The 13,204-nt window shown below is 41.7% G+C and overlaps 1 protein-coding gene across 1 annotated transcript in view; it reads right to left on the reverse strand.

The window, feature by feature from the left end:
• Positions 1–657: 657 nt before the first annotated feature.
• The window catches only part of PPFIBP1 (PPFIA binding protein 1), a 1,178,807-nt gene continuing 1,166,260 nt past the window's right edge, over positions 658–13,204 (reverse strand). Inside the window, exons 28-29 of the mRNA XM_029597487.1 lie at positions 2,390–2,455; positions 658–2,183 (exon numbers count right to left, since the gene is read on the reverse strand). Of these exons, the coding sequence (XP_029453347.1) occupies positions 2,097–2,183; positions 2,390–2,455 (153 nt within the window). The 3' untranslated portion in view covers positions 658–2,096. The remainder of the gene's footprint in view (positions 2,184–2,389; positions 2,456–13,204) is intronic.

A 13,204-nucleotide genomic window follows, 5' to 3' on the forward strand; every position in this document is an offset into this window, starting at 1 on the left:
CCATCCCTTTTAAGACAATGCACTGATACAAAAGTCATTAGCTTTTTGTTGTTGTTGTTGTTGCTAGACTTAAACAAACAAATAAAAAAGCCAAAACAAAAAACAAAGGGGCGGATTTTCAGAGCCCTGCTCGTCTAAATCCGCCTAAATCCGGGCGGATTTAGGCGAGCAGGACCCTGCGCGCCGGTGCGCCTATATTCAATAGGCCTACTGGCGCGCGCAGACCCCGGGACTCGCGTAAGTCCCGGGGTTTTCCGAGGGGGGCGTGTCGAGGGGGCGGGCCCGATCCGCCCGGCGTTTTCGGGGCGGGCCGTAGCGTTTCGGGGGTGGGCCTGGGGGCATGGTTACGGCCTGGGGCGGTCCGGGGGCGTGGCCGCGCCCTCCGGACCTGCCCCCAGGTCGCGTCCCGGTGCGCTAGCGGCCCGCTGGCGCGCGGGGATTTACGTCTCCCTCTGGGAGGCGTAAATCCCCCGACAAAGGTAAGGGGGGGGGTTTAGACAGGGCCGGGCGGGTGGGTTAGGTAGGGGAAGGGAGGGGAAGCTGAGGGGAGGGCAAAAGATAGTTCCCTCCGAGGCCGCTCCGATTTCGGAGCGGCCTCGGAGGGAACGGAGGTAGGCTGTGCTGCTCGGCGCGCGCCGGCTATACGGAATCGATAGCCTTGCGCGCGCCGATCCCGGATTTTAGCGGCTACGCGCGTATCTACTAAAATCCGGCGTACTTTTGTTGGCGCCTGATGCGCCAACAAAAGTACGCCAATTTGAAAATCTACCCCAAAATGTTTCAATTTTAGAAAGGTATCTTAACTATAAATAAGCTATGGTGTATAAAGAAGGGATCCCTAATCAGCAAGTTTTCAAATCTTAGGCCCTGATTTGTACAACGTTTTCCCCCATGTTGTGCCTAGAGGAAAAACCTTTTATAAATCTGACTCTAATTCCTACCTAGTCACTTTAATCAATGAACTTCCTGTGATAATAATCAGCTACTCTTAGTATTTTCAATATCGTATTGGGTACAGCATAAGCCTAATTAGAAGACCTTCTGCTCTTTATGCCATGAAAGAGTCTATGCTGTTCCATCTGCCCAAGTCACCTCCCACCCCTTCTAAAACTGAAAGAAAAAATGACAAGAATTACTAAGTGAAAATAAAATGGATTAGTTAAATCTCTCTATTTGCTTTTTTTTACTTCCAGTTATATTTGAGCTTTGCAAAACAATTATCAGTCATTTCAGTTACTCTGCAGCCACAACTCTCTTTGGTCATTTCATTGCTTCTAGAAGCATTCTCATATTCCATTCAAAATTTATTTAGATTTTTTTATATTCTGCTTTTCACACTTTTTTCAGCACCAAGCTGTAAAATTACCTGACTGCACTCCCAAAGGTTTCATCGCAATGTTCACACGGCTTCTGGGAAAGTAGTTCGTAGACAGAAATATTAAAAGTGTTAACACACCAATAAAATGCTGTTCTAATTGGAAAACAAATCTCCAGTGTGAAAACACTGACACTATTTAGCAAAAGGAAACAGTCCAAAGATTAGTCTGATTCCTCTAGTAACCAGCTGATGTGCAAATTGGGAAGATCTATAATAGTGAATTATCTGCCATTCTTCGTCTCAAAATACAATTCTATATTATGCACTTAATTTAGACTTAGAAAAGTGTATAAAAATAGATGAAGGGAACACATTTCTTTTGGGGAATGGTAGGCATTTGCATGAACTAATCCTTATTATGTGTGACTTTGGTAACATTTCAATATAAAAGCTTAACACCTCTCCATCTCCACATGGCACTTATGTCATGCTATAAATGAAATATATAAAATGTACACTTCATGATGTGCAAGAGAATTAGTGCTGCAGTAATCGTTTTAAATGCAATATTTTGACAATTTTTGTACATTAAATATAATAAAAAATGTCCATTCACCAGTGTCTGTTTCTATGGCAACTTTGAAATTAGGCACTTGTTTCACTTTACCTCAAAATATATCAGTTCTAACAAACAGAAGCAAGAGTGAAATACATATGTGTTCAGTCACAGGTACTATGGTGTTTCCTCTTTCTTTTGACCAATACAAGTTATTTGCCGTCATACGTTGGAGTCTTCGTCCGTAATACTGGTGCTTGGAGAACGAATGGTAAAGTCCTTAAACATTTCATCTTCTTTCAACATGTGCTGGGAATGAAAACAAGAGTCAAAGTGAATGCACAGACTTAAGATCTGAAATGACATTGTGGGAGACTGTCTCATTGGACTTTGTTTTTCTAGAGAGTTTTGCCATAGGCAACAAACTGGAGAAAATCTTTTGAAAAGTGTTCACCTGTGTCTTATTACAACATAAGTATCTTTGTTCTGAAGGGAAAGATTTGAGACAGACTTACAGTTAAATTATTGATGCCTGCAGAAAATGCTCCAATTTGTCTCACTGTTCCTTCTGAATCATCCATCTAAGAAAATAGAGGGATTGGATTTGAGTAAGACAGCTTTGTGACATCACAACATATGCAATATAATTTCATGGGTAGCATCCCTATGGGTCTGGCCACTAAGTACCACTATCCCTGACCTTAGATCACACTTAGGAGCCATTCATCCCTTCAGTCCAGCTCTGGATTGGATGACTCGGTGCTATTTAGCTCAGCCAATTTAACATTCTGGGTTTCAGTTAGAGAGAGGGGTCAGAGTAGAAAGATGTCTTTTTTTTTTTTTTCCAAATTCTAGTAGGGCCTTCTAGCCTTGCCGTAAGGAATTTCTTTTAGAAGAGATACCTCATCGTGTACTCTCTGCCCGAGGGTCCGTTTTACTATAAGTTTCAGAGAGAAAGAAAGAGAGAGAGAGAGAGGGATTATTTGAGCCAGATTCTCTCTTGGAGTGAGAGGGTCTCATCCAGAGGACTGAAGACCTGTGAGCCTACTCTAAACCCTAGGTAGCAAGCACCAGTGACAGATCCTGCTGGGAGAGATTGTGAAGGCTAGAAAAGTCCTATTTTTGGAGGTAACGGAGTTCACCCTGCTTCTTTGGGGAAAGTCATCCTCACTAGCTGTACTCAAAGGACAGGGGCTGAAGATCAGTGAGCCTACTCACAACCTGAATGTGGCAAGCACCTGTGACAGCATACCACTTTAGGAAGATGTATCCAATTAATCTTTAAAGTATTTTTGGACTTTGAGTTACATGGGGAGGTTTTTGGATCCCCCCTTCCCCACTGGGATGCAGTGCTGAGAATTAGCCTAATCCCCTCATTTTTCCACAAGAGAAATCCCTGAAGTAACCAAAGGAAGGAAGAACAAAAGGAGGATCCCATCCGGATCTCTACACACCCTCAAGGGACTAAGTCCAGGCTGGGTGTCTGTGGGAAAGAAGATATCTAAAGGTAGGAATTTTGCAATACAAGTGGGACCCCTTCAATAGGATTCCCTCACAGCTGGGAAAGTATACACATTTAAAATCACCATGGGCCCTACCCAGATGTTTGTAATAAGGACACCTATCTACCATGCAGAAAAACCTGTATCAACAGTCAGATGAATACTTATCATTTGGACAAATGTACTTTATTTTAGCTTTTGAATCAGATAAATTATTTTATATCCAGTCCTGGTCCTAATTTTTAGAGCTTCTCACCTCATGGGAAGCTCTAACAAAACTCTATGAAGGGTAAAGCACACTGAAGTCTTTCTCCATTTCTGGGCTATAAGTGAGAGCTTCTCCCCATAAAATAATCCTCTCCCCCCCCAGGGACTGAGAGTCAAGCATGGGATAGAATGGTTAGCCAGAGCAGCCCTGAAGAGGAATAAATGTGGACTGTGTGCCCTGGGACTTAATACACTAAGGGTTACATAAGGAAATTTTGAGAAAAGCAATATACAGTGGGAATGAAGAAAAAAATAAGAGTTTACTTTTATGATTTTAAATGCAAAACTAGTTTTGCATAAGGAGCGGACAGACTAGATGGGGTCTGCAGCCCTGATAATTTTCTCAGTTTTAAATCTGTGGGTTGTTTTCATAGCAGGACATTCTGTAAGCATAATATTATATTTCCCAAACATACATAGACCTAACAGACCCAAGCTAACAATATGTAAAGGTAATTTCAAGAAATTCAGTAAAGCTAGAAAAATCTGCAGGTTTAGATCAAGAAAAAAACAAACAAAAAAAAGTGACATTGCAGAGCAATTCTAATGAGGCACTTTTTTTTCCCTCCCAACACTGATTTTTTGTCAACTCCTGTTATCTATCTGCCTCTGCAATTTGCAGTACTCATACTGGCCACAAGGTATCTATTATAACAGGATGCCACCAGCTTTTTGGTTAGATCCACAGCAGGGATGAATTAGTAAAAGTTTGAACTTTGTGAGATGTAGTATCTGCTCACAAGTTTCAAATTTGTGCTAATGCAGCATCCTTTTGAGACTGTTATGCATCCAATATATACACATATATTCTTGTGTGTAATATGTTGGTTAGCTCCCTAAGGTTTCTGGCAAAACATTATTCTGCGTTCTAGGTTTTACACAAATCTACGTTTCCTTTTCGTTGAATGGTTTGTGAAATAATCTCTACACAGACAGGCAAAGCAAAAACATACTATATATTTTAGATTTATATATTCCGCTTTTCGGCAATTCAAAGTGGATAACATTCAGGTACTATAGGTTTTTCCCCACAGGGCTTACAATCCACAAAAGGACATGGATTTATCAAAATGCACTAAATATCGCATGTGATAGGAAAAGGGGTGTGTTTTATGGTAATAGGCAGTTTTTCACAATTTGTGCTAATACCTATGTGAAGTGCTATCTTAGCACAACTCCTGGAGAGCCAGCCTAGCTATCAGGGCTGTCCTACCACCACTGGGGGGAGAGAGAGAGCGAGAAAGCCTAGCCATAATGCCCTCACACTAGACAGGTATTTATATCTCTATGGGAGGCCCACCTAGTAACTCGAGGTGAGATTTAGGTATTAGTGTAGGGGTTAGGGGCCACTTTGACATTCAAAGTGAGACGTACGAACAGAACAGTGCTCTCCTTGTGAAGATTTAATGACCTTCAGAGTGAGGAAACTCACCCAAAGAGCTTGAAGGGACTCTCTACCTGGGTAACATCAGTGGTGGTAGGAGGGCCCTGATAGCTAGGCTGGCTCTCTAGGAGCTTAAAACCACTAAAAACACCATTTGTGAAAAACATCACAACACACCGATAAAGCCCTATCACACGGGCTTTACGCAAATGAAAAAGGTGTAGTTAAAATTCGCGTTAAAGCCGTGCGATATGGCTTCGCAAAACTGAGCCCAGCCCACTTGGCCAAAAATCCCACCTCAATATCCTCCCCTTTTTCTCATTTGCATCGCACCATGCGTTATGGTGCTTTCATGCACGCTAATGGCGTTTTCGCATGCGTTAAAGGTGTTTTTTGATTGCGAAAACGCTATATAGCACTTTGATAAATGACCCCCTAATTTTGTACCTGAGACAACAGAGGGTAAAGCGACTTGCCCAAGATCACAAGGAGCGACAGTGGGATTTGTAGCCTGCTGCTCTAACCACTAGGCTAATCCTCCACTCCAGATTTCCTATAGAAATTCTGCCAATTTTCTTTGCAGAAGCAAAAATCTAGTTTATGTGGTGAAAAATTCTGCATCTCTCCACTTAGGCTTTGTACCCAAAGCTTTAAACCATTTAGGGCTCCCAAAACCTTTTTGGTCTCTGAAGATTGACTGTCATCATCATATAAAGGCAGACTTTTAAGAGATATCTGGGAAAAAATAGCCCTAAATAAAACAACAAAAAAAAAATAAATTGAATATGGCATTGTCATTGCTTATGAATGCTTGATTTAATGCCCTCTTTGCTGGCCAGAAACATGACCACACCCATCTAAGAAACTCAAATATATCCATGCCTTTTATTTGACTGGGTATATTTACTCCTCCTTGAAGCTAGCATAACTCCTGCTGCAGCTGCCATTACATTCCATACAAGTGATTGAGATATGTTTAAAACGTATTATTCTATCAAATAACATCCCTCCCCTATTTTTAAACACCAATTGGCTAATTTTAAAAAGAATGTGCGTGCACCCATAAACATGCATATTGGCATGCGAGCAGAGATATGCTGCAAATTTTATATCATGCTCACACATACGTGTGTATCATTTAAAATACCCCTGCCGCGTGTATGTGTGCACATGATCTTAAGAGGTGGCTCAAGTAAATGTCCCATGCGTATAGACACCAGGGCTTTTACGCGCATATGCTCACACAAGGGAAAACCAGTTTTTTCATGTCCTTACTGGGGGGGGGGGGGGGGAGGGATAGAGAGAGTGCACTGCAAGAGAGAAAATATGACACTATATATATATATATATATATATATATATATATATTCAGATCTATTTTTTCTTCCTTTGTTAATCAGAAATTTACACATGCTGACTTCAATGTAAAACTTATTACTTTGTTTTTGTTCAATGTAAAACTTCTTTATTCTGTTCTATGTAAACCGCTATTTGTAGCGATAGTTACTGTTCTTTGTGAACCGGGGTGATATGTATATTATACAGGAACCTCCGGTATATAAATTAATTTAAATAAATAAATAAATATCTGCCACTGTAAGAGGGGCACTTTCAGCTCAGGATGGGCTGGGGGTGGGGTGGGGGGTGCGTGCGTTGCATTGGTGTGCTACAGACCCTTGCACCCTGGACATAGGGGAGGAAATAATGGATTTACAGGTAAATGTAAATCCGTTATTTACTATCTCAGACTGGTGGCACCCCATGAAGTTAGCAAGTAGCACATTTAAAACAAATCAGAGAAAATTATTTTTCACAATGTACAATTAAGCTCTGGAATTCATTGCCAGAGGATGTGGTTATGGCAGATACTGTAACTGGGTATAAAAAAAGGTTTGGATAAGGTTCTGATTCAAACCCACTCTGAGCTGAAAATGCCCCTCTTACAGTGGTAGATATATATAGTGTCATATTGTCTCTCTCTTCCTCCCCCTCAAGTATATATGATAATTCAGCAGTCTTGAAGACCTCTCTGGTTCTTCATCATGTAAGCCAGCCACCCACTTGTCCCTGAACCCTCACACTGTGCTGAATCCCTAAAACTCGAGTTCTCCAGACTTGCTCCTCATCAGGGCTAGCAGTAAAGTTTAGCGGATGACACCTGGTCAGCTTTTCTAAAATTTGGAGTTACGCACGCAGCTCTTGACCCTGCTCAGGAATTCCCATGCTCTGTTCCTTTTCCATCCCCTTGTTCTTGACACATACACAGGGTATGCATGCGATTACTTTGCGGCTTCATACATTCAAGGTTTTCCTTCTTCGTATAAACATGTTATTCAGAAACATTAAGTATGCCATGAACTATGGCAGTGATACGCTCTGATCAATGTACTTCCCCCCTTCCCTGTGTTGCAACAGCAAAACATTAACAAGGTTACATTCGGTATATTAAGCATTTGCAAATTGAATGTGGGCTCAGTTTTAGGCCTCGAAGCATTTCAATAGGGAAAAAAAACAAACAAAAGACAAAAGGCGTGTGAAATCATGCAAACAAGTTCCAATTATAAGACAGCATGGGATCAAGTGAAGGCCTGAACCCGAAGAAACAGTTCGCTCATTAGAAAAGGTAATTAAGGCAGAGAGAAGTACCCCCAAGTTTTATGGTGTATTGCAATCCTGTTTTGCCTGTGGGCCGTCAAGTAATCTAGGCGCTGATGCTGACGTAGTAGGATCTGGACGTCCGCCACTGTTGGTATAGAAGCAGACTTCCAGTATCTGGCAATTAAGATTCGTGAGGCTAGCCAAACCTGCCGTCCAAATCTATGTTGGTCCTTGTCAAGATCTGCAAGCTGGCCATTGAGGAGGACTGCTTTCGCAGTCAGTCGAATCTGGGTGTGAAGCAGATTGTTCAGCCAATGTTCAAGCTCAGACCAAAACAGAATTATTTTTGGACACGACCACCACATATGTATGTACGATCCGATATGGCTGCACTTCCTCCAGCTACTGCGCAGCGTAAAAAGTATGTATTCTCTCTGGTACCATGTGCCATCTAAATAACAGTTTATAACAATTTTCTTGAAGTCTCGCCGAGATAGAGCTCCTACCAGCCATCTTGAAGATGGAATCCCATTCCTTGGGCGACAGGGTCTCTCCTAAGTCGGCTTCCCATTTGGCAAGATGTGGGCTATCAGTGGGTGATCAGTATTGCAGAGTATGTTATAGATTTTAGACATGGCTTTAGTTAATTTGTCCGAGCTCACGCAGTAGTTTTCAAAAAGTGACCTGGAGGGTTTCATCTCGTTCGAATGAATCAGTGAATTAATGTAATGGCTGATTTGCGCATGGGCGAGGAAGTCACTCATGTCCAATCCATATTGATCAATAATCTGTTGTTTAGACATCAGTTTCCCTCCTTGAATTAGGTGGTCAATAGTAGATATGCCCATACGTCTCCAAAGATCAAATGTCGCTGAACTGGTTCCTGCAGGAAACAGAGTGCTGTAGAACAGGTTTGTCTGGTAATAATAAGAAAAGTTCCCAACAATTTTGGATTTCCATTTTGACCAGAGCTTTAGGGTGGTCTGTAGTGCCCAGGGAAGGCAGTGTATTGGCAGCCAGGTGTTGCGTGGTTGCCAAAAAATGGCTTGTAGTAGCATAGTGCCCACCATGGCTTGTTCCGCTTGTGCCCTTTGTTTGGGAGCTTGTAAATTGGCAATATCTATAATGGCTTTGAGTTGAGAGGCTATGAAGTAGTATTGAATATTGGGAACTCCCAATCCTAAAGCCACTTTGGGCAAAAACAGTATTCGATGTGCTATTCTGGGAGGTCGCCTACGCCAGATGAAATCAAAGATTTTTTCTGAATCCTCCTCAGCAGTGCAGGTGAGAGAAATATTGGCAAAGTGGCAAATAAATAAAGAAGATGTGGCAGAATGTTCATTTTTACGATGGCAATCCGACCAAGGCAGGAGAAGGGGCGTTGATACCAGGTAAGGAGGTCCCTGTCAATGGCTTTCAGAAGTGGCGTATAATTTAATGCATAAAGGTCCTCTAAATCAGAGTTTAAGTAGACTCCCAGATATTTTATAGCTTTCAACGCCCATTTGAAGGGAAAGAGGCATTTAAGAGCCTCAACTTCGTGTTGGTTAAGATTAATGTTTAGCAACTCTGATTTTTCGAGGTTCACTCGAAATCCAGATACTTTGCTGAATGCAGCTATTTCCAGTTGAATGCTGGTGAGTGACTGAACAGGGTCGGAGATGGTGAACATAACATCATCTGCGAATAGAGAGAGGAGGTAGTTATGTCTGCCCAGTTCTATTCCTTTAATGCTTTGGGATCGTCGAATGCGGGTTGCAAATGGTTCTAGGAATATCGCAAAGAGCAGAGGCGACAAGGGACAGCCCTGCCGAGTGCCTCTCCCAATCTCGAAGGTGGGTCCATATCTGCCGTTAACTTTTACCGTGGCCTTTGGTGAGGCGTATAGCTGTCTTACCCAGTGGAGAAAAAAATCGCCAAAGTTCATTGCCTCTAACATCCTAACATGTCGGTTATACATAACAGCTTTCAATACTTAAAAGAAAGATAAGCAAACAAACATGCCACCTCCCAAGTGTTACTTGTGATTATGGTAAAATCAGTTTGAGTGTTTAACAGGTTCAGCCTTGGTCGGACAATGCATCAGAAGTCACATTTTGAGGGGCATGTTTACGTTTAGTTCTCCCAGCACGCTGCCATGCTGTCTTGGATTTCTGGGCATATACCTTGGGTTTCTGAGGCGCGGGAGGAAGATTAAGCTCCAATCCTGCTTGATGAAAAGCTTTTGCGGCCTCTGACAAGGTTTTTACCCTGTATGTAATGCCCTGGTGTTGAAAGGAAAGAGCGAATGGGAATTGCCAGCGATAGCGTATGTCTGCAGCTCGTAGAACCTGTGTTACAGGTTTAAGTTCGTATCTCTTTTTCATGGTGCTGGGGGCCAAATCCTGAAAAAGAACGATGTCATGACCTTTCCACTGCCATTTTTGTTTGGATCTGGCAGCTACCATGATTTTTTCTTTTTGGGAAAAACTGTGTAAATTGATTATTATATCTCGTGGGGTGTTAGGGCTACTTCCCCCTGCAAGCCTGTGAGCGCGTTCAATTATGATGTCAAGGAGTCCAGAACCTCCTTCAATATTCCTCCCGCTTTCACACTGAGTTAGAAAAAAGGAACATATTTCTCTAGCTATAGCCATGCAGTCGGTGAACTCAGAGGTTTCTGGTATACCTTTAATTCTTATGTTGGACCGTCTATTCCGATTTTCCAAATCCTCCAGTTTTTCATTTAGGGCATTAAGCTCAGTTTGCATTGTAGAGTTAGATTTAGTAAGCTCTTGCAGTGCTGCCTCTTGTCCCTCCACCCAATTGTCCATCTCGTCTACTCTCTGCCCCAGAGCATGCATTTCCTCCCTGTTTTCTGCAAAGGAGTTAAGAAGCTCATCTTTTTGTTGCCTCATTTCTGCTCTAAGGTCCATAAACCACTCCCTCAATAAAGATTTAGTGGGGAGATCAAGCGTATCCGTTACCTTGCCCGCCGGTTGTTGTGGGGATAAGATCGGGGCTTCCGAGTCTGAGCCTTCCCCCTCGCCATTTTGGCCGCGTGCATTATTAGGCCCTGGATCCTGCAGGGCCATCGCGGCTTTAGTGAAAGAGAACCGCTGTAGTTTGCCGATTCTCTCTCTAGTGCTCATCAGGAGGTGAGAGCAATGCCTGCCAGCAAGGCTGAAGAAATTTGAGGCTGTCAAGATGTCGCTATCGGTTGTTCGGGGTAAAGCGAAGTCGGGAGCCTTAGGCGCGCGCGCGGCCATCTTGATTCGTGGCGAAACCACGCCCCCTCAAAATCTGTAACACTTTTAAAATTTACCTATAAATGTTTTCATTCAAAATCCATTTTAAAGGGCCAATGCCACTTTTCCATGGATATTGTGGTACAAGCTTTTCAAAAGTGAATATAATCTCCCTTCATAACTGGTCTTTTAATTGCTTTAATATCTTCCTTCCTGCAATCTTTTTTTGTTTTTTGGCTTTGTAGTTTCCTTTTATTCCTTTGGACCTTCAGTTCATTTTGAACTGGCTTTCTTAGGGTTATGGTGCCTTTGTATTCTTTTATATATACCGGTTATGTTTGATGTATAAGAGGGAGAGGGGTGGGAAGGAGTGGTGGGGGGGGGGAGAGTTATTGTTTTTGTAACCTTATGCTTTGGCTCATTTATGGTATTGTGTCCTTAAATGTGGGACAGCTTGATTTTGATTGCATTATATTTAATTGCTGTTTCTACAATACAATTATAATAAAAAAAAAAGTCTGTCTAAGGGCCAGCCTCACATTTTGCCCAAATTGACAGCCGTCAAAAATCATGCTATTTCTAAGTTTTATAAAATATGGGATCCTTGGTTAACGAGGGAATTGGCCCACCAGTAGAATCCTTTTTAGATTCTGTCTTTCCTGATAGTCCTTTTGATCTTTTTGCCTGCCTTCTTCTTCATGTGTTCATAGTCGGTTTGCTGACCCTCTGACATTTTTAGACGTGGCTTTGATTGTTGTATACAAGATATTTTCTTGTTCTTTTAGATCTGACTGCAGCGTTTGATACTAGTGACCATTCTATCCTAATTAATCGTCTGTCAAACACTGGGATAGGGAATACTGTTTTAAAACTGTTCTATTTTCTGAGTGATTGTTTCCAATTTGAATATGCCTCTGGACATAGATCTGAGGATTTATATTTGGGTACTGGAGTTCCCCAAGCATCAGTTCTCTTGGCGGCTTTATTTAATGTATATATTGCTCTAATTTGCCAAGTTTTATCACACCTTGATGTTGGTTATTTCTTATTAGCTGATGATATTCAATTTTGAATCAACTGATTGTTCTCTTAAAAAGATTTCTAACTGCCTGAATTCTATTAATGATTGAGTGTTGAAAAACAAACTCATTTTAAATGTCTAAGACTGAAATCCTATATCTGGCTAGATATCCTGATTCAAGGGTCCTGAAATATTTAAAAAGGGATTCATGGGTGATCCAGGAAACTATAGACCAGTGAGCCTGACTTCAGTGCTGGGAAAAATCGTGGAAACTGTTATAAAGAATAAAATCACAAAACATTTAGATAGAAATGATTTGATGGGACTCAGCCAAAATGGATTTACCCAAGGGAAGTCTTGCCTCACAAATCTCCTACATTTTTTTGAAAGGGTGAATTAACATGTGGACAAAAGGTGAACCGGCAGATGTGTGGTGTATTTGGATTTTCAGAAGGCGTTTGACAAAGTCCTGCATGAGAGGCTTCTAAGAAAACTAAAAAGTCATGGGATAGGAGGCGATGTCCTTTTGTGGATTGCAAGTTGCTTAAAAGACAGGAAACAGAAAGTAGGATTAAATAGTCAGTTTTCACAGTGGAAAAAGGTAAACAGTGGAGTGCCTCAGGGATCTGTACTTGGACCTGTACTTTTTAATATATTTATAAATGATCTGGAAAGGGTTACGACGAGTGAACATAAGAAACTGCCATGCTGGGTCAGACCAAGGGTTCATCAAGCCCAGCATCCTGTTTCCAACAGAGGTCAAACCAGGCCACAAGAACCTGGCAATTACGCAAACACTAAGAAGATCCCATGCTACTGATGCAATTAATAGCAGTGAGGTGATCAGATTTGCAGATGACACAAAATTATACAGAGTAGTTAAATCTCAAACAGATTGTGATGAATTACAGGAGGACCTTGCCAGACTGGAAGATTGGGCAAGTGCAAAGTGATGCGTAAGGTAAAAATAACCACTATACTTATACAATGTGAGATTCTATTTTAGGAGTTACCGCCCAGGAAAGAGATCTAGGTATTATAGTGGATAAGAACATGCCATACTGGGTGAGACCAAGGGTCGCATTTCCAACAGTGGCCAATCCAGGCCAAAAGAACCTGGCTAGCACCCAAAAACTGTCTATTCCATGTCACCGTTGCTAGTAATAGCAGTGACTAATTTCTAAGTCAACTTAATTAATAGAAGGTAATGGACTTCTCCTTCATGAACTTATTCAATCCTTTTTTAAACACAGCTATACTAACTACACTAACCACATCCTCTGGCAACAAATTCCAGATTTTAATTGTGCGTTGAGTGAAAAAGAACTTTC

This window comes from Rhinatrema bivittatum, chromosome 4 (genome assembly GCF_901001135.1).
Source record: "Rhinatrema bivittatum chromosome 4, aRhiBiv1.1, whole genome shotgun sequence".
NCBI lineage: Eukaryota > Metazoa > Chordata > Amphibia > Gymnophiona > Rhinatrematidae > Rhinatrema > Rhinatrema bivittatum.